Here is a 20908-nt window from a genome sequence, read left to right as displayed (position 1 = left end):
TCCCATTGTCTGGATGGACCACAGTTTACCAATTCACATACTGAGGCACATCTTGGTTGCTTCCAAGTTCAATTATGAATAAAGCTTCTATAAATATCTGTGTGCAGGTTTTTGTGTGAATAGATGTTTTCAACTCCTTTGAAAAAATACCAAGGAGAGTGATTGCTATATCGTAGGATAAGAGTATGTTTCGTTTTGTAAGAAATCAGTATTTTTAGTTTTGTAAAAAATCACCAAACTGTCTTCCAAAGTGGCTAAACCATTTTGTATTCTTACAATCAACATATGAGAGTTTCTTTTGGTCTGCATCCTCATCAGCATTTGGTGTTGGCAGTCTTCCAGATTTGGGCCATACTAATAGCTATGTAGTGGTATCTTGCTGTTGTCTTAATTTGCATTTCCTGGTGACATATGTGGAACATCTTTCTGCATGCTTAGTAGCTGTCTGTTTATCTTTTTTGGTGGTGTGTCTGTTAAGGTCTTTGGCCAATTTTTAAATTAGGTTGTTTGTTTCTTATTGTTAAGTTTCTAAGAGTTCTTTGTAAATTTTGGATTATAGTCCCTTAGCAGAAGTGTCTTTGGCAAATATTTTCTCCCAGTCTATTGGTCTCCTGATAATGTCTTTTGTAGAACAGAAGTTTTTAATTTTAATGACATCCAGCTTATCAATTATTTCATTCATGGATCATGTCTTGGATCATGTGTCTAAAAAGGTATCACTATACCCAAAGTCATCTAAATTTTTTCCTATGCTATGTTCTTGGAGTTTCATATATTTTTAAAAATATTTATTTTTGAGAGAGTGCACAAGCAGGGGAGGGGCAGGCAGAGAGAGAGAGAGAGAGAGAGAGAGAGAGAGAGAGAATCTGAAGTAGGCTCCAGGATGTTAGTGCAGAGCTGGTTGGAGGGCTCGAACCCACGAACCATGAGATCATGACCTGAGCCAAAGTCACATGCTTAACCGACTGAGCCACCCAGGCACCCTAGGAGTTTCATATTTTTTGAAATTTGCATATAGGTATGTAATCCATTTTGAGTTAATAATTGAGTTTGTGAAGGGTGTACTCTATGTCTAGAGTAATTTTCTTTTCTTTTGGCATGGGGATGTCCAGTTGTCCAGCACCATTTGTTAAAGAGACTATCTTTGCTCTATTGTATTGTCTTCACTACTTTGTCAGAGATGAGCTGACATATATTTATGTGGGTTTATTTCTAGGCTGTCTATTCTGTTCCATTGATCTGTTCTTTCACTAACACCACACTGTCTTTATTACTATAGCTATATAGTAAGTCTTGAAGTTGTGTAGTGTCGGTCTCCAACTTTGCTCTTTTCCTTCAGTATTGTCTTGGCCATTCTGAATTGTTTGCTTCTCCATATAAACATTAGAATCAGTTTATCAATATCCATAAAAGAAATTTTGGGGATTTTGACGTTTATTTATTTTTGAGACAGAGAGAGACAGAGCATGAACAGGGGAGGGTCAGAGAAAGGGAGACACAGAATCCGAAACAGGCTCCAGGCTCTGAGCTGTCAGCACAGAGCCCGACGCGGGGCTCGAACTCACAAACCGTGAGATCATGACCTGAGCCGAAGTCGGCCGCTTAACCGACTGAGCCACCCAGGCGCCCCAAATTTTGGGGATTTTGATTGGGATTGCATTGAATCTATAGATCAAGTTGGGAAAACCTCTGACCTCTGGACAACATTGAGTCTTCCTAATCACGAATATGGATTATTTCTCCATTTATCTAATTTTTCTTTCATTAGGTTCATCAGAGTTCTGTAGTCTTTCTCCTATAAACCTTGTACATATCTTGTTTGATTTATGCCTAAGTGTTTAATTTTGGGGGGTACTAATGTAGATAGTGTTTTGCTTTTATTTTCAAATTCCCCTTGTTTGTTGCTGACCTATAGGAAAGCAAATGACTTTTGTATGTTAACCTTGTATCCTGCTACCTTGCTATAATCACTTATTCTGGGAGGTGTTTTTTGTTTGTTTTTCAAATTCTTTCAAGTTTTCTACATTGACAATTATGTCATCTGAGGATGAAGAGAGTTTTATTTTTTCCTACCCAATATTTAAACCTTTTGTTTCCTTTTCTTGCTTTACTGAATTAGCAAAAACTTCTAGTATGATATTAAAGAGGAGTGGTGAGAGTGGACATCCTTGCCTTGTACCTGATCTTGGTGGGAATGTTTTGAGCTGCTCATCATTAAGTACGTTTTTAGCTTTAATTTTTTGTGGAAAGGCTTTTTCAAGTTGAGAAGGTTCCCCTCTGTTGCTAGTTTTCTGAGGGTTTTTATAATGAATAGATGTTGGATTTTGTCAAATGCTTTTTCTGCATCTATTGATATGATCATGTGATTTTCCCTTTTTTATTATTTATTTTTTTAATGTTTATTTTTGAGAGAGAAAGAAGAGAGAGAGAGAGAGAGAGAGAGAGAGAGAGAGCACCAGTGGGGGAGGGGCAGAGAGGGAGAGGGAGACACAGAATCTGAAACAGGCTTCAGGTTCTGAGCTGTCAGCACAGAGCCTGATGCGGGGCTTGAAGGCTGGAACAGTGAGATTGTGACCTGAGCGGAAGTCGGACGCTTAACTGACTGAGCCACCCAGGCACCCCTGATTTTTCCTTTTTTAATCTGTTGATATGATGGATTACATTAATTGATTTTCAAATGTTGAACTACTTTTGCATACTTTAGATAAATCCCACTTGGTCTTGGTGTGTAATTCTTTTTATGATTTACTGGATTTGATTTGCTAATATTTTGTTAAGAATTTTTACATCTACGTTCATGAGGGATATTGGTCTGTAGTTTTTCTTTTCTTGTAATATCTTTGTCTGGTTTTGGTATTAGGTTAAAACTGGCTTCATAAAATGACTTAGAAAGTATTTTCTGTTTCTTTCCTCTGAAAGAGATTGTAGAGAATTGGTATAAATTTTTTTCTTAAATGTTTTATAGAATTCACCAGCAAACCTATTTCAGCTTGATGTTCTCTGGTTTGGAAAATTATTAATCATTAATACAATTTCTTTCATAGAAATAGACCTATTTAGACCATCTGTTGCTTGTTGTATGAGTTTTATCATTCAGGGATTTGGTCTATTACATTTAAGATATCAAATTTCTGAGAATGAAATGATTCATAGTATTCTTTTATTATCCTTTTAATTTCCATGGGATCTATAGTGATGTCCCTTCTTTTATTTCTGATAGTAATTTGTCTTCTCTTTTTCTTAGGCTGGCTAGAGTGTAATCAATTTTGAACTGTTTACTTTTAAAAATGTGAGTATGAAACAAATAATAGCACAAATAAGATGACAGGATATCATCTAGTTGAGTAAGAAAGTAATAGGTTGATCTCACATTGAAAATGATCTGTGGTTGGGTGAAGGGCTATGCTGCATTTGAAACTGTGGTCTCATGGTGCCAGCTTAAAAAAAAAATAACCTCTTTTCAGGGGTGCTTCCTAGATGCCCCTATTCTATGTCATTACAGTTAGAAAATAGATGAACTTTCTAGATTAAATATGTGTAAGAAATTTGACTTTCTCTGTTATGACTTTGCTTATTTTACCTTTTTGGTCATACTTATATAAATATTCATATGTAATAAAGAAATATGGAATTATTTTTTACAAGTGATACAAATACTTTATAATCTGTGTTACTCTTATTTAGTAAGGTAAAGAATTATATCTCTTTTTTTTTTTTTAATGTTTATTTATTTTTGAGACAGAGAGAGACAGAGCATGAACAGGGGAGGAGCAGAGAGAGAGAGGGAGACACAGAATCCGAAGCAGGCTCTAGGCTCCGAGCTGTCAGCCCAGAGCCCGACACGGGGCTCGAACCCACGGACCATGAGATCGTGACCTGGGCCAAAGTCGGACGCTTAACCAACTGAGCCACCCAGGCGCCCCAAGAATTATATTTCTTGGGGCGCCTGGGTGGCTCAGTCACTTGAGTGTCCGAATTCAGCTCAGGTCACGATCTCGCGGTTTGTGGGTTTGAGCCCCGCATTGGGCTCTGGGCTGACAGCTCGGAGCCTGGAGCCTGCTTCGGATTCTGTGTCTCCTTCTCTCTCTCTGCCCCTCCCCCACTTATGCTCTGTCTCTCTCTGTCTATCAAAAATAAATAAATGTAAAAAAAAATTAAAAAAGAATTATATTTCTTTTTTGCCTAACTATATGCAAACTTTTTCCAAAATGTATTCCTTATGTAAATATTACTTATATAGCATAGCTCCCAGTCTCATCCTGGGCAGAAAAAGCAGTTTACCTACATGGTTTCACTTTGAGGTACAAAATCTCTCTTAATTGCTGCCTGAATCCTGAATTTCACCTGATATGTGAGTTTTCAAGTTCAACTTTAGATTAAAATGCACATTTTCCCATGAAAGGGTTGTAGGGGTCACATTGAACATCATTAGAGCATAGAAAGTGTAGCCTGAGTGATCTAAAGATAACTTTGCCTCACAGTTTTGCCTCTAGTCAGACTTGAATTACATTGTTCAGTTTTCCATACTCTGATCTTCTTCCCCATCATCACCTCAGCTGATGGTCATGCTTTCTGTTTTACTGAGGAAATTCAAGGAGTCACAGGAGACCCACCCCATTTTCCTGCATCTGTGCCTTTATACTTTGCCTTTCCCTTTGAGGCGAACTGTCCATGTCCCTGGATCACTTCAAACTTGCCCAGTGTGCCCTAGATGCTATCTCTTCTTGCCTACTTAAGGACATTGTCCACAATTCTACCTTCTTCCTCCAGATCATCAGTTTCCTCTTCACGATTGGATATTGGAGCTGTCATTTCCTACATTTAGGAGAGAACCCTCTTTTGACTCATTTGTACCTACAGCTGCTGCCCTAATAAGTTTCATGTACCTATTGTTTGGATTTTGTTCCTGGAATTTTCTTTGGAACATAACTCCAGTGAGAACTTTGTCCTAAACCCCACCAAAACTTTTATTGTCAAAGTCACCTCTCCTCTCCTGTTGCTTACTCCCTCCTTGGAAACCTTTCTTACCTGGCTTCAGGATACCATTCTTGCCTGGTTTTGCCCCTGGGTCTTGCTGTATTTTCCTTTGGTCACATCTCTGCATCTGCCAGACTATAAGCACTGTGTGCCTCAGGGCTTGGTCCCTGCTGATAATCTCTCTGCCTAGCTCTCTGTGTGTCAGGCTCTGTTATTTATACTCTCTTGATGAACTCATCTCCTGGCTTTAAATACCATCCATATACTAATACCTTCCAAGTTTTCTTTCTCAGCTTTGTCTTCTCCCCTGAGCTCTAGACATGTGTATTCATGTATATATCTCCGTTTGGATGCCTATAAGCGTCTTAAAATGAACGAGTCTAAAACTAAGCTCCTGCTCATTTTATGTATGTATGTATGTGTTTATTTATGTATTTATAAAAGTTTATTTTGAGAGAAAGAGAGAGAGAGAGAAAGGAGGTGGGGCAGAGAGAGAGAGGGAGAGAGAGAATCCCAAGCAGGCTTCATGCTCAGCGTGCAGAGCCAGATAGGGGGCTCAATCCCACAACCATGAGATCATGACCTGAGCCAAAACCAAGAATCGGATGCTTTAACTGGCTAAGCCACCCAGGTGCCCCTATGCTCCACCTCCCTTAAGCCTCCCCACCCCCAACCCGTTTCACCGCAGCTTTATTTTTCTAGTTCCTCTGGCCCAAACCCATAAAATTCATGCGTGCCTCCTTTCCTTCTCTTACATGGCACAATACGTCCACCAACAGATCCCCTTGTCCGTGCCTTTAAAATTATATCCAGAAACCTTCAGGTTCTCACCACTTCCCTGGCTGTGGCTCCTCAGTGAACCACTGTTAGCTCACCCTGGATGGGTGCCATGGCTCCTGTTCCTCACCCTTACCATCTCTCCTCCATACAGTAGGCAATGGGAGCACTTAAGCATCCAACTCAGCACTCTACAGTAGCTTTCGCTCTCACCAAGAGTAAAAGCCAAAGTCCTCTCAAGGCCCTGCATGACTGAGATGCCTCCTGTTTTCCGCAGTGGCCTCTTTGATAGTCTCCTGCTCACTCACTCATATCCAGCCACACTGGCTCCTCTTTGTTCCCTGAACACACCAGGCAAATTTCTGCTTCAGGGCCCTTGTACTTGGTGTCCCATCTGCCTGGAATGTTCCTCCCCTAGATATCTATATGGCTCACCACCTTGCTGACTTCTGGTTTTTACTCAAATATTTTATAGAGAGTCCCTTCTCTAAAATCGTGGCTATTCTGCCATTCCCTCCACATTTTTTGTCCCCCTTCCTTGCACTTATTTTCTCTTTGGCAATTTTCACTATCTAGAATCCTTTATATTTTACTTATGTATTATATTCCCCCCACTGCAATTTAAATTTCAGAAAGGCAATACATTTTTTTAAAAATTTATCAGCAGCTTCTCACTTCCTCTTTACAGTATAAATCCTACTTACACTGTAGATTTAATTAAACAGTATTAAAAAAACTTTTTTTAATGTTTATTTTTGAAAGAGCACAAGTGGGGGAAGGGTCAGAGAGAGAAAGAGGAAGACAGAAGGTCTGAAGTAGGTTCTGTGCTGACAGGCAGATAGCAGCAAGCCTGATGTGGGGCTCGAACCCACTAACTGCAAGATCATGACCTGAGCTGAAGTCAGACGCTCAACCGACTGAACTACCCAGGTGCCCCATAATTAAACATTATTAAATACTTTCGCTGTCCCAGCACTGTGTCAGGCACATTTGCACATTTAATTTAATTTTCCCACTTTATTATCTCTGAAATAAACATGGCAATTTCCATGTTACAGATGAATGAAAAACCAGAGGCTGAGAAGGATGTATAGTGTCTTTACCACAGATAATAATAGATATTGGAATGGGGCTTTAAACTCAAGACTTCTAACCTCATGTTATGTATGTTTCTAATATACCATGCTAGGGATGAATCCACTTTTACAATAGTGATTTTCCTCTTGAAAGGGAATTTGAAAAGGACTGCCTTTGCCAATCCTTCACCATTTTATTCCTTACCCCATCTTCCATCTTGTTATGCTATTTTTCTCTAGCACCAAACTCAGCTGCTACCGAGGGCACTTTTGTAAATTTGCAACAGTCATAAAAGCACAAGTCCAGCAACAGGATTCAATGACAGCAGCAGTGAGACAGAATGGAAGGGGAGAATTTAGCAGAAAGGTTTTAAGAATTTCCCTCTCTGAAGCTTGAGCTAACTCAGAGGCCAGCAAGAAACATCAGTTAGAGAAGAGCTGAGCAAAAAATGAGTTTGGAGCAAAGTGGCTGAGAATATCTAAGAAGTGAAGCCTGGTCTGAGAGGAAAACTGTCTTGACTCAAGTCTGTGTGGATCAAAACCCTCGCAACTTGGTTGATTGTGCTTTTAGTTACGTAGATACTCAGCTTTCTTTGGCTCTAAAAAGTCTCTTTTCTGCAATGTCATCCTCCCCTCCCCCCCCCCTTTATTGGTTTAACTTTGATGTAAATAGCTTGCTTCCACATCTATAAAACAAGATAGTGGGGACCAGTGATTCCATAAGGGAACCTTTAGTTTTATAATTATGTGAGTTTAAAAACCCTGCATTACTCTAGTAATTTTGAATCTAGACCTAGTGATAGTGAGACCTCTTTTTATCATGCAAAATTTACCTTAAGTAATAATATGTATTTTTAATGTTTTTATTTATTTCTGAGAGAGCACGAGCTGGGGAGGAGCAGAAAGAGAGGGAGACATAGAATCCAAAGCAGGCTCCAGGCTCTGAGCTGTCAGCGCAGAGTCTGATGTGGGGCTGGAATTTGTGAACCACGAGATCATGACCTGAGCCGAAGTCAGATGCTCAACCGACTGAGCCATCCAGGTGCCCCTATAATTTATATTTTTAACCAAATACAAAGAATTGCTTAAGTACTTTCAGGTAAAAGTTAAGATGGTTTAAAAAAATCAATTTTATTTCCTGTTGAGATTGTCAGACAGCCTCACCTTAAAAATGACAACACAGACTATGCTTCCAAAGTCACTGGGGCTGGAAAAACTTCTGCACTTTCAGGTAATGGGTAGTGTTTCCTTAGCATAGGTGAACTATTTCATGGCACATATATGCTGGCTTATCACTTTCCATTGGTTGAAGATAAGCTTTTGAAAGCCAAACAGAAATTATAACATCAAGTGATCAAATCAGTCTTTTCTCAAAATGCTAAACTGATCTTTTTTTTTTTTTTAATTTTTATTTATTTAAGTAATCTCTATACCCATTGTGGGGCTCGAACTCATGACCCTGAGATCAAGAGCTGCAGGTTCTTCTGACTGAGCCAGCCAGGTGCCACTTAAAAGTTTGAGTAAAACATACTTAGGAGGGAAATCTGCCCTCTCCCTAAAGGCATGTATTACTTCCAAAGCAAATATATTTCTTTTCCATACTGTCTCTCTTTGAGACTAGTTTAAATTTTCAGTTCTTATCATTAGGCAGCTTTATCAGTTTACTTGAAATGTTTCCTAGTGTATTTCCTCAACTTTTAAGAATCCTTTCCCCCGTCTTTTTTGTACTTATCTAAATTTTTCTGTGCCTACTATAAGTATTATAAAATGATTAATAATGAGTCAAGCGGTTAAGCTCATATTGATTGTAAAAGAATTTGCCTAGTTATTTTTTGCCCTAACTATGGTTTAAGTTTATTCTCATACTCATATTTATATCCATTTTAAGTGCTTACTGAGGTTCATCTGTTCACCATTTTTTTGTGTAAAAAAGACATTGTACTATAATCTTCTCTTGTCTTCATAATTAATAAGCCTTAGACACTTATGATTATTTAAGCAGCTTAAGAAAGACAATAGTTGTCAAATTTAAAATGTTTCTTTTTAAAGAAAGCTAAAGCTTCTGCTCTTTAGTTCTGAACAATCAGTGTGTTTCCTGATTGCAGAGTCAGGAAATACTTTACTTTTGAAGCAATCACAGTTATTCCTGGGGACTTTTATAATTGGCTGCATAGTGATAACGTGGACTTTAACAAATATAACGGAATTACCACCGGCTTATTTAAAAAGAGAGAGAACTTTTGAAGTGTGACAAAAGGCCAATTCTGAGGACTACATCACTTTGGCATATCTAGAGCTCTTGGAGAATGACTTTCAACTGGCTTCATGACCAAAGGTACCTTTCCCTAGTGCTTTTTACTATCCAGATTTTTCTCCAGTGTTTGCCTAGGCCTTTAAATATCAGCTGTGGTTCTTGTAAAATTTGTTTTCTTTTGAAGTCAGGTGGAGTATAATTTTTATAATACCCCTGGATTTCTTGGAGTGTGATAACTAATCATGATAATGAGAAACCACAGCATGGCATCTAGGGATCTAGTGACATTTTTTTGTTTTTCTCTCTAGAGTGAGGAATTGCTATTGTCTGCCTTTTAATACTTGAATCTAAATTCTTTTAGTGAGATCACTGAAGGTGTAACAACAACATACTGGCTAAAGGTGGCACTGTGCTTTTTCTTGATATTATGAGGCATTTGAAAAAAAGCCCTGCTCATTTATTGTTTGCTGAATCGACTCTTGTGTGTTAATGAAAACGAATCATTTCAATGACTTATACTATTTCTGGTTTAATAGTAGAGTTGATTTTCCATCTCCTTGTTCCTGTATTGACATTGGTGCAAAAATAAACTCACAGAAATTTGGGTCTGGATGAGGTCTTATTGACCATCTATCTCGCCCCCCCCTCCACCCCCTTTCACTGGTAGGGAAACTCTCGGATACAGAATATCACAAATTCCTGGCAGAGCTGGGGGTAGACTACAAATCTCTCGATCCCTAGTTTGGCTAGTCTTTTTCATTATCATTGTTTTGTGTTAAAGATTATGTGCTGCTACAGGATAAAACCTTTGCCTTTAGTTGGCATGAAATCCTCATCAGGCTCCATATGACATGGTCAGGTTCTGCACATTGGCATGATTCACAGCTAGGGTATGAATAACTAGATTTTGCACCTAGACTGTGTAGTTTGAGGTGCTCTATGGCATCTGGAGACATTCCTGACCCATATATTCACTTCCTAGTTGGGTGAGCACTGAGCAGAGTGAAAAGCTATGGCTTTCCTCTTTTGGGGTACCAGATTTCAAGTTAGCAACAGGAATTTACTAAGCTGGTATCAGTCCTAGAGAACTTTTATCAGGATTCTAGGTAGTTGTTTGCTGCTATTTATTACCTCTGTTTGCTGACAATAGTCACTCAGTTTCTTCTGAGCACAGAATACTTTCCCAGTGGTCACATGGAAGAATTCTAGTAAGAACAAAATCACCACCACTCAGTCCTCCACTTAGGAGTTTACAGTATAATAATAGTGGGGGGGGGGGGCGGGAAATGAGGTTGAAACATTCAGTACCTACAAAGAGTCAAATTCATTAAAAATGTAGAAATGTACATAAAAAATATCAACACTGTCCTAGAGGAGAATGCCGTTTTCCCAAAATATCATGGTACTAGACTGCGTTTTCTTTCTTTTGTGCTGCTTCTGATTGACCTCTCCAATTAAATGTCTCATAGGTTTTCATGTTTCTCTAATAACTCATTTCCTCACTATTGATATTTTACTGACCTTGCTTTATCAGGGTCTCCCTCCCCGTGTGGGCTCTGAGCGTGTTGGCAGGGGCTGTATAATGTTTTATGTGTGTTTGCCATGTAACAATAAGCAAAAACAGAGTCGGGTGTTGCTAGGTCAGTTCACCAGGTCATGGAAAGCTGTTGATAGTCATGACCTGAGAGAGAATATTAAAGGTAACTAGAATCTGTATTTCATGGTGCAGTTAACAAGTCAGATTATTTCTTCTGCACTCTACAGAGACACTTTGGAAACTTAGGAACACTTGGGTTGCAAAATTAGATGAAAAGTATTTCGTGAAATATGGTTAGTGAGGAAGAAGGCATCCATCTGTCTCAGGGTTTGGCCTAATAGCCGCTAGAAACATTTTGCATTTCGTAGAGTTGAATGTCTATCTCACTCTCCTTAGCTTTGGCCCTTGTCAGATACTAAGGCAAAAAGAAAAGGACAGGGGCCTAAGGTTGCTGGTCATGTGTTAGTACAAAACACCTGACTTCTTTCCCAAGATAGGTCAAGTGTTCAGGGTAATCACTGAAACTATAGCATTTGGACTTTATTCTTTCAAAGGAAGTACTTGACCAGCAAGCTGAAATTCTTATGATTTAAAAAAAAATTTTTTTTTACATTTATTTATTTTTGAGAGACAGAGAGAGACAGAGCACAAGTAGGGGAGGGGCAGAGAGAGTATGAGACACAGAATCTGAAGCAGGCTCCAGGCTCTGAGCTGTCAGCACAGAGCCCAACGTGGGGCTCGAACTCACAAACCACGAGATCATGACCTGAGCCAAAGTCGGTTGCCTGACTGAGCCACCCAGGAGCCCCAAAATTCTTATGATTTTAACCTGTGAGTGTTCCGGCAGTATATCCCAAATAATTATGTGAAGTTCCGGTTTTAGAATTGGTGCTAGAAGATTTGAAGATCTATCACGTATGTCTAAATGTGAAGCAGCCCTGAATATAAAATTATCTTCTTTCCCAAAGGTAAAAATTATCCAGAAAGTTCTTGTTTTTTTTTTTTCCGTTGGCCAACATAAGTATGTACTTTGTACCAGGAATCATTCTAGGTTCTGGGATACAAGGAAAACATGAAAGAAAAAAAACACACACAAAAGACAGAAATCACTGCCCTCGTAGGGCCTACATTTCTGGCAGATAAATTATACAGAATGTTAAAAGAGATAAGTGCTATATAGAGAGAGTAATGAAGTGGGGAAAAATCCAGGGAATGCTGGCTATGTCAGTATGCGTGCAAGTGCGTGCGTGTGCATGTGCGTGTGTTTTGGTGTGGGGGTGGGTGCTGCCTCACAAGGTGGTATTAGCATGGATTTAATGAGGTGAGAGAGTGAGCCATGCAGTTAACTAGGGGAGGAGCGTGGAGCTCAGAGCCCTTGAGGGAGGAATGTGGCGGGCATGTCCCAGGAATGGCTCTGAGGAGGCCAGTATGGCTGCTGCAGAGTGCGATGGAGTTTAGGAGTAAGGTCCTAGGAAATGGGGTTAGGATGACAAGATGAAAATCTAGGTTGACTAAAGGTCATATGGAGGACATGTGGCCACAGGGCATATTTAATCTATACATTTATCACATGCAAATGGCGAGGGGGCCTTAGGGCATTGTTAGGATCTTGTCTTTTAATGAAATGGGCAGCTTGGAGGATTTGCAGGTGAGTAATGTGAAGTAAGTTTAAAAAGGATTCTACTTCAGTTTAAAAAGGATCTTTTGGCTTTTGAGAGTAGGTTGAAGGGGGCAAGGGACACCAGTTAAAAGATGTGTGCAGTAAACCAAGTGAGAGATGAAGATTTGTATTCTGTTGTATGAATGTACCACATTTTAGCTGCTTGCTTTTTTTTTCTTCAGTTTTATTGAGACATAATTGACATACAAGGTTGTATTAGCTCAAGGTGTATAAGGATTTGATACATGTGTATATTGGAAAATGATTGACAAAATCATTTTAACATCATTCACCACATAGTTACAGGTTTTTTCTTGTGATGAGAGCTTTTAAGATCTACTTCTGCAGCGACTTTCAAATATATAATGTAGTATTATTAACTATGGTCACTATGTTATATATGACATCCCAGAACTTATTTATAACTATAAGTTTGTACCTTTTAACCACCTTCACCCATTCCTAGCACACCTCCACCCCTTACCTCCTTTGCCTCTGACAGCCACCAATCTGTTTTCTTTGTGAGTTCAGTTTTTAAAAATTCCACATATAATTAAGATCATGTAGTATTTGTCTTTCTCTCTCTGACTTATTTCAATTAGCATAATGCTCTTGAGGTCCATTCATGTTGCTACAAATGGCAGATTTCCTTTTTTATGGCTTGATAATATTCCACCGTGCATTTATATTTATATCTGTATTTTTTTTTAATCTATTAATTATGGACAGACACTGAGGTTGTTTCCATGTCTTGGCTATTGTTAATAATGGGGGTGCAGGTATCTTTTTTGATATAGTGATTTTTGTTTCCTTTAGATATATACCCAGAAGTGAAATTGGTAGATCATATAAAAGTTCCATGGTTAGTACCTTGAGGAAACTCCATACTGTTTTCCATACTACCTGCACCAGTTTACGTTCCCACTGACACAACATGGGGATTCCCTTTTCTCCAGATTCTTGCCGGTACTTCTCTCTTGTGTTTTTCAATGATAACCATTTGGTGAGATGATATATCTCATTGTGGTTTTGATTTGCATTTCCCTGATGCTTAGTGAGTGTTCACTTGTTGATGAACATTTGGGTTGGTTATTTTGGGTATTGTGAGTAAGGCTTCTATGAGTATTTGTGGACTAGTTTTTGTTGTGGACATACGTTTTCAGGACTCTTAGCTCAATTTCTAGGAGTGGAATTACTGGGTCATGAGATAGATCTACACTTAACTCCGGAGAAACTCCCCAAAGATTTTCCAATGTGGTTTTGCCATTTTACATTTCTGCATACAATGTATGAGAGCTCCACACCCCAGCGGGTCCTTCATCTTTTTGTTGTTAGCCATTCTAATGGGTATGTAATGGTATCTTTCTATGCTTTTAATATGCAGATGAGAAGTGTCTGGATCTTAACGTCCTTATCCAGAAAGTTTATTTTATCCTCATTGTTGAAGCATTGGTTCCTTTTAGCTGAGACTTATAATAACTTTTATTTATTTATTTATTTATTTATTTAATTTATTTTTTCAGTCCTGGTTGATATCTGTTAGTGTATACTTTTGTTTAAATCTTAATTTTTTAAAACTGACCCATCATTGTAACTTTTCAGACTACTCAAAGGATATATTATGATTTATTAAAGGCTGGCGGTGGCCTATTTAATCTGTTTTGTTTTTGGGAAACAAATGCATTTAAAATGGGAAAGTATAATACTGATATTAAATTTCTATCCTACTTTTAAACCATTTATGTCTGACAGTGTAATTTAAGTTTTACCTTGTGTGGGGTCTGACTTCCTTTCTATATGTTATCATTTAGAATGGGAATGCATTCTGTGTGAAAAGAACAAGTCTGGGTAAATGCAAATGGTCTCTAAATAAATATTCAACTGAGATGTGGATTTTAAATTCTTTTCCAGGTTCCTGACGTTATAAGTAGCATAAGGCAGTTATCGAAAGCTGCCATGAAAGAGGATGCCAAAGCCAGCAAAGACAACGAGGATGCCTTTTACAACTCTCAGAAGTTCGAGGTCTTGTACTGCGGAAAGGTGACCGTGACCCACAAGAAGGCCCCGTCGAGCCTCATCGACGACTGCATCGAGAAGTTCAGCCTGCACGAGCAGCAGCGCCTGAAGAGCCAGGGCGAGCAGCGCGGCGGCGCGGAGGCGGGCGATGATCCGGTGGTCTTCGAGGCCGCAGCCTCAGAAGTCCTGGCGGAGGAAGGGGATGGCCTCCCCAGCATCCAGCCTGCCTTCGCAGCCGCGGCCGGCCAGCCTGGGCTGCCCAGCTCTCGAGTTGGCTTCCCGGAGCGGATTTTGGAAGATTGTGGCTTTGACGAACAGCAGGAGTTCCGGTCTCGGTGCAGCAGTGTCACTGGCGTCTTACAAAGGAAGGTTCAGGAGAACAGCCAAAAACCACAGCCGCGGAGGAGACACGCCAGCGCGCCGAGTCACGTACAGCCCTCGGATTCGGAGAAGAATAGGACGATGCTGTTCCAGGTGCCGCCCCGGCGGGGTTGGGGGGAGGGGAGGATGCGGGCGGGGCTCCCTCGCGCAGCGCTGACCGGGCCGGCCCCGCCCTGTTCCGCGCTCTGCGCTCGCTCCTCCAGGCTCCGCTCTTCCCTGCCTGAAGACTAGGCTGGTGGAGTAAAGAGCAAAGGCGAGCAGAACAGGGCTGCGAGGAAGACCTGGAATGCGGATTTTAAGCAATGAGGGAACAGGACACAGAGAGACGGAGAAAAAAAAGCAATGAAGTAGATTCTCCTTCGTGCCCCCAGCGTTTGCCTTAGATTGATCTTAAATGGAAGTTGTTGGCTGTCTCTTACACAGCTGCAGAAAGCCAGTCTTACAGCGGATTTAAAGATGTGAATCTAGGAAAGTGAGATAGGCATGGGGTTAGAGAAAGTTTTCTTTAGAGAAGGAAAAGTCTAGAGACTCACAGGTGTATTTTCAGATGAGAACACACCAATTCCTTCTGTTATACCCAAGAAGAAGGTTAAAGAAACATCATGGGCCTGACTACTTACTGGATCCGTTACTAAACTAATGTGGTACAGACTGTATTATAGATGTAAAAGATACATCTTCATTCTAAAAAGTAGTTTTCGAATTTGTACAGGAGATAGAAAATGCCAAGTTGCACCTAAAAGAAATTCAGTGAAAACAAAGCCCTGGAAAGGTTCTTTAGTCCTCAGCTTGTAAGATCTGACTTTTCCTGAAAAAAAAAAAAAAAAAAAAAAAAAAAAAAAAAATGAGTGACTGTCCTTTTATCCTGTGGTAACGAACCCTAGGCAAGGAAATTCCACAGTGTACCTTGGTAAACAATCCCTGTGTGTAATCCTGACCTATCAGAGGTTCATGGGTTCTTTTGTTTTGCCCTCTTTTGTTTTTGATAACTCTAGGCATGTAATGAAAAGTGTCCATGGTCTTTTCTTGGGTGATAACTCTCACTGAGCTTACTCTCTTTTGGGGCTGTCGGATTTATTCGTTTTTTTAACTAGCAACAGGAATTGACGTTAATTTCTCTGGTTGTTGGTTTTCAAAAATTTTAACTAATTTGTCCAATTGCAAATACTATCTTTTGACCATTTGGGAGGAAGTATGATTATCAATTATAATATAATAATTGGTGCTTTAGAAATCGTGAAGTGAGGAAAGGTTGCATGTTTTTAAAAAGACAATCACTTTTAATATGAAAAAAAGAAAGGTTTCTTGTATCTCGTAACTTAAGACCTGTTTAATTTTCATGATCTTTGGACAAAAGGAGGAAATGTGGTGAGGCAGCCGATATTTGGAGTTGAAATACTGGTTGGATTGGGTGTTGAAGCACATGTGAATATGTGAGCAATTGAATCTGTATTACTATTTGGATATTTAATTGTAAAGTAAGATGTTGGGTCCTTGCAAGTTGAAATTAACTGGAATGTTTTTATTTTTAAGGTTGGGCGGTTTGAGATTAACCTTATCAGTCCAGACACTAAATCAGTTGTGCTTGAAAAGAATTTTAAAGATATCTCTTCTTGTTCTCAGGTATGTATTAAGGTACATCTTATGTTTGATGAAGCCAACTTAATCTTGTTTTTATTAAAAAAAAAAAAAATTTTTTTTAATGTTTATTTTTTGAGAGAGAGAGATAGAGCACAAGCAGGGGAGGGGCAGAGAGAGAGGGAGACACAGAATCTGAAGCAGGCTCCAGGCTCTGAGCTGTCAGCACAGAGCCTGACGTGGGGCTTGAACCCACAAACCGTGAGATCATGACCTGAGCCGAAGTCTGGCACTTAACCAACTGAGCCACCCAGTTGCCCCACTTAATCTTGTTTTTAAATTAACCATCCAATAACTAGATTTAGACTCCTTCAAATTTTACTATTTTTTTGGAATTTTAATTTTTTAAGTGGATTTGTCTTAAATAAGAGCTCTTGTGTTTGTGTCTCTGCTGATAACAAAATCCTGTCCAGGTCCCTCAGTATATTAATAGTTGGCCCTCGTTTTTGTCACCACTTTCTCCTTGTAATGTCACTTCATCAGATACCTTCCTCTGGTGGAATTTTTGTGGTGGAGAGTTCTTTTGGACATACCTTCACAGTTAGTGTTCCTCAGAGTCTTGGGCAGTGGGACTTGTGGGTATCACTGAGTCATGTTTGCTCTTTATATCCTAGTAGGTAGTAAAAGGAGAACTAGTACTTTCAACTTCTTTTAATGTAAATGCTAAAGTTGGAAAAACAACGTTTTGGTATATTTTTGTTCTTTGTTTATTTTTAGGTCACAAACTGTGTATTTGAATGTTTTGAAATTATTGACACAGCCAAATGTGTGCAAAGTCATAGTAGGCCTACACCAGTGTCCACAGTAATAATTTACAATGTCTGTCTGAAAGTTAGAGCTTCCTAAATATATTGTAAACACAGAAAGAGTTTTTGAAGATGTTGGAGTGGAGAGAGTATCTAAACCTAAATATGGGAAGGTTAAGAATGCAAGGATGCCTCAGTGGAGGTCTCTGGAATAGAAAAGGATTAACTTCTCTCCGAGTGGGGTGACTTAGGTGCACCTTTAGGGACCTAGATCTTGCCAAGGTCCTTTTCTGTATTTTAATGTTGAAAAATCAAGACTACCAAAAAAACAAAACAAAACAAAACAAAAAAAACCCCAAACACACAAGACTACCCATTTATTTTTATTTTATTTTATTTTATTTTATTTTATTTTATTTTATTTTATTTTATTTTATTTTAATTTTTATTTTAGAGAGTGTGTGAGCAGGGGCGGGGGGCAGAGGAAGAGAGACTCTCTGAGACACTCAGTGCAGAGCCCTATGTGGGGCTCCATCCCACAACCCAACCCTAGGACTGTGATCTGAGCTGAAATCAAGAGTCAGACACTCAAACCGACTGAGCTAGGAAGGCACCCTGGGACTTCCTATTTATTTTTAAATTTCAGAGTTAGCATTGCCATAGGTATGATAGTTAGACATTCTTCCTTTCAAAAATGACAAGCTTTTGTACATCTTGTTAATTATTCACCTTGGCCTCAGCTAATGCAGTTTTGCTTCTAATATTCTAATATTTGTTATATTACATGGTGACATAAAATAATGTCATGAAGGTAAAAACTTTCTACTTTAATAACAGAGAGAGAGAGAAGCAGCATCTTTATAGGAATGATAAATGGTAATTTTCTAAATTCTACTTAAAGGACCAAAACTGTGGTAGAAAGGTTATATTCACTTTAACTGAAAAAAACAAAAAAAAAAACGTTTATTTATTTATTTAGAGCAAGAGCATGAGCAGGGGAGGGGCAGAAAGAGAGGTAGAGAGAGAATCCCACGTGGGCTCTGCACCGTCAGCACAGGGCCTGATCCAGGGCTTGAACCCATGATCCGCAAGATCACGACCTGGGCCAGAATCAGAGGTCAGATGCTCAACTGGCAGAGCCACCCAGGCACCCCTGAAAAAAATAGTTATTAAGTCTTGTAATTACCTGCCTACTGGAGAGTCCCTGCAAGATCATAAACTTTGTGAGGGCAGGTGTCTTATTTTGTGGTGTCTCATTCTGTAAGGCATCAGAATAAAATGTTAAGATATAGCTTAATAGTTAAGTGTTCAATAAATGTTGAATGAGCATTTCTACATGTGGGACCTTGTGGCGAGTATAGAGGAAGAAGTGATGTACAAACCAGTGTAGTTTCTGCCCCCCAGAACACCAACAGTCATTCTAAAAAGCTATGCCTCTCACCTGTCCAGTCCTCAGACCTCCCAGTAAGAAAATTAGCAATGATCATTGAACAGCCAAACGCGGGGGGGGGGGGGGGGGGGGGGGGGGGGGGGGCGGGAAGAGGTGTAAAAAAAGAAAAAGGAAAAAACCCCAACCAAACCAAATATATAAAACTAGCAGTCCAAACATGATTTTTGCTTTTCCCCCTCTTTTTCTAAAGCAAGCTTTGTTTTCTAACCTTCGGGTGCAGAAAAAGAATTAAACATTTGTGGAAAGGCCTTTGATGAGAATAATTGTCAAGTTAACCTCTGCTCCTTACTGAGTGCCCTGCTCTTATTACTTCTCTCTACAGAACTGAACTGATACAATGTGGCCACATTCAACAACAGACCTGCTTTTTAACACATGCACACCTACAAACAGTTTCTTTGTGCAAAATCTATAGGACTGTGTCCCTGGCAAGCATAGGGAAGAAGGGAGTGGCTTTTCTTTTCTGGAGACATTGCCACTGCTTGAAGTCTCCCTAAGTTAATGAGGTGCTATGAATTTTTCCCATTTAGTACTAAGCTAGTAAAAGATATTTTTTAATCACTAAGGAGTTGTGCCAGATGGAGCTTACTTTTACCTCATAAATTGTAACCTCATTCCTCCTTATTGACTTTTTTCTTTGGTCAGAATTGATTTCCCTTATTCATATCCATTGGATAGACTGAGCATATTACAAGATATGTAATAGAGGTTACCATTTATCAAAGTTATGTGCTGGTGACTATTATAGATAATTCTTAGTTGTAAATTTTGAAAATTGCTGGCATAGGTACCATTACTACTACTATTTTATAATGAGAAACGGAGCCTTAGAGATCATTATTAGAAACCCAGCACAATGTCTCATATCTTGTAGATGGGTTGAACTAAGAATGAAGCACAAATCTGTCTGACTCCAAAGCCTATTTTCTTTTCACTGGGATTTAGGTGATTTCACGACAACTTTAAATTTTTTGTCTACCTGGCTTTTTAGAGTACTGTGCTTGCTATTAAAATAACAAGGTGCTGTCTCCGGATTGGTTATGTATGGATTCAGCCTGGCTGAAATTGACAGATGATTCACAATTTTTTTTTTATTAAGCATAACTGAGGTTATTTAGCCTGCATTCAGAAAGTACAGTGACTTTTAATTTGGATAATTGATACCTGCAGTAATTTCATTAATATATTATTTTTCTAACCATTGTGGCTCCTTGAATATCTATGCATATAGACAGGTATTCTAGTATTTTCAGTGCACACTTTGGGGAATTGCATGCCATTTAATTAGGGCATTGTTAGCTGTAGTGTTTCTGATTCTTAGCTTCATATAGACGAGAACAGGGCTTCTGATAAACTATCAGACTGTTCGTTCCAAGAAGACCCATAAATTGAAAACTCCATTACTTGCAAACACCGAGTAGCAGTTTTATTATAAGAGACAATGAATCACGCCATCATAGTTTTCTTCCTGTGGTCAGAGTCACAGCGTGCAGGAGTGTTTGTCTGAAACAAAGCAATCTGAATTGGTCTCTCTCTTTATTTTATGTGTCAAAAGACCACCACACAAATTTGCTATGTCATTATGTCCCCTATCCCAGGGTTGAGAAGGAGTAATTCATGGAAGCGTGAAAGCATAGAACTGATGCTGATTTCCATAGTGTTGATTAAATGGGCATATTCCAATGAACGCTGTACTTTTTTCCCCAACTGTAGGGTATAAAGCATGTTGATCACTTTGGCTTTATCTGTCGGGAGTCGCCGGAGCCTGGGCTGAGCCAGTATATCTGTTATGTGTTCCAGTGTGCCAGTGAATCCTTGGTAAGTGGTTGATCGTTGTCCGCTAGCTCCTGCCCACTCCGGCTACCAGGGTGCACCCAAGCCTCACGCAGCTGCCACCAGTGGAAAAGAAGAGGGCATCTAGAGACAGGTCTCTGCTGTTTGAAGCAGCACAATAGTAGAAAGACAAAAACATAGTGTCACGGTAATTTTTAAGCCTAGATGCCTTCTGGAGTTGAAATCCAGTCATGTGACCAGGTGTATTTGTACAAGGTAGGAAAACACTAATAACAGGAAAAGAGCTGTTCTTTTTCCCATTGCTCAGATAAGACGAAAAGGAAGACCACGGATCTCTTATTCTCTGAATTATTATAACATCTCAGAGGAGGTAATGCTTACATCAGCAGAGAAGGATTTGGCTTTCTTTCTTAATTAGCGACTGTTCTCATTTTTTAAAAACTTTATTTCTTATGGTCTTATTTTAGCCTTTATTTTCTTTCTTTGGAATTTAAAAGTTGATTCTTCTTTCCAACACCCTCCCCTCACTCCCTCTACCTACCCCTTCATGGGGGCAGCTGGAGCTGAAGAAATATTTAAGGCAAACTTAGAAATGCATGTGA

The 20908-nt window shown here is 39.3% G+C and overlaps 1 protein-coding gene across 3 annotated transcripts in view; it reads left to right on the top strand.

The window, feature by feature from the left end:
• TBC1D4 (TBC1 domain family member 4) overlaps positions 1–20908 on the top strand; it is a 185473-nt gene that overhangs the window by 104517 nt on the left and 60048 nt on the right. For all 3 annotated transcript variants that reach the window (XM_042927934.1, XM_042927929.1, XM_042927951.1), the window contains exons 2-4: positions 14193–14771; positions 16212–16301; positions 20226–20330. In XM_042927934.1, coding sequence (XP_042783868.1) covers positions 14193–14771; positions 16212–16301; positions 20226–20330 — 774 coding nt within the window. The remainder of the gene's footprint in view (positions 1–14192; positions 14772–16211; positions 16302–20225; positions 20331–20908) is intronic.

Source organism: Panthera leo, chromosome A1 (assembly GCF_018350215.1).
Source record: "Panthera leo isolate Ple1 chromosome A1, P.leo_Ple1_pat1.1, whole genome shotgun sequence".
Classification (NCBI taxonomy): Eukaryota; Metazoa; Chordata; class Mammalia; order Carnivora; family Felidae; genus Panthera; species Panthera leo.
The sequence above is the reverse complement of the archived record's forward strand: the minus strand, read 5'-3'. Positions and strand labels throughout refer to the sequence as shown.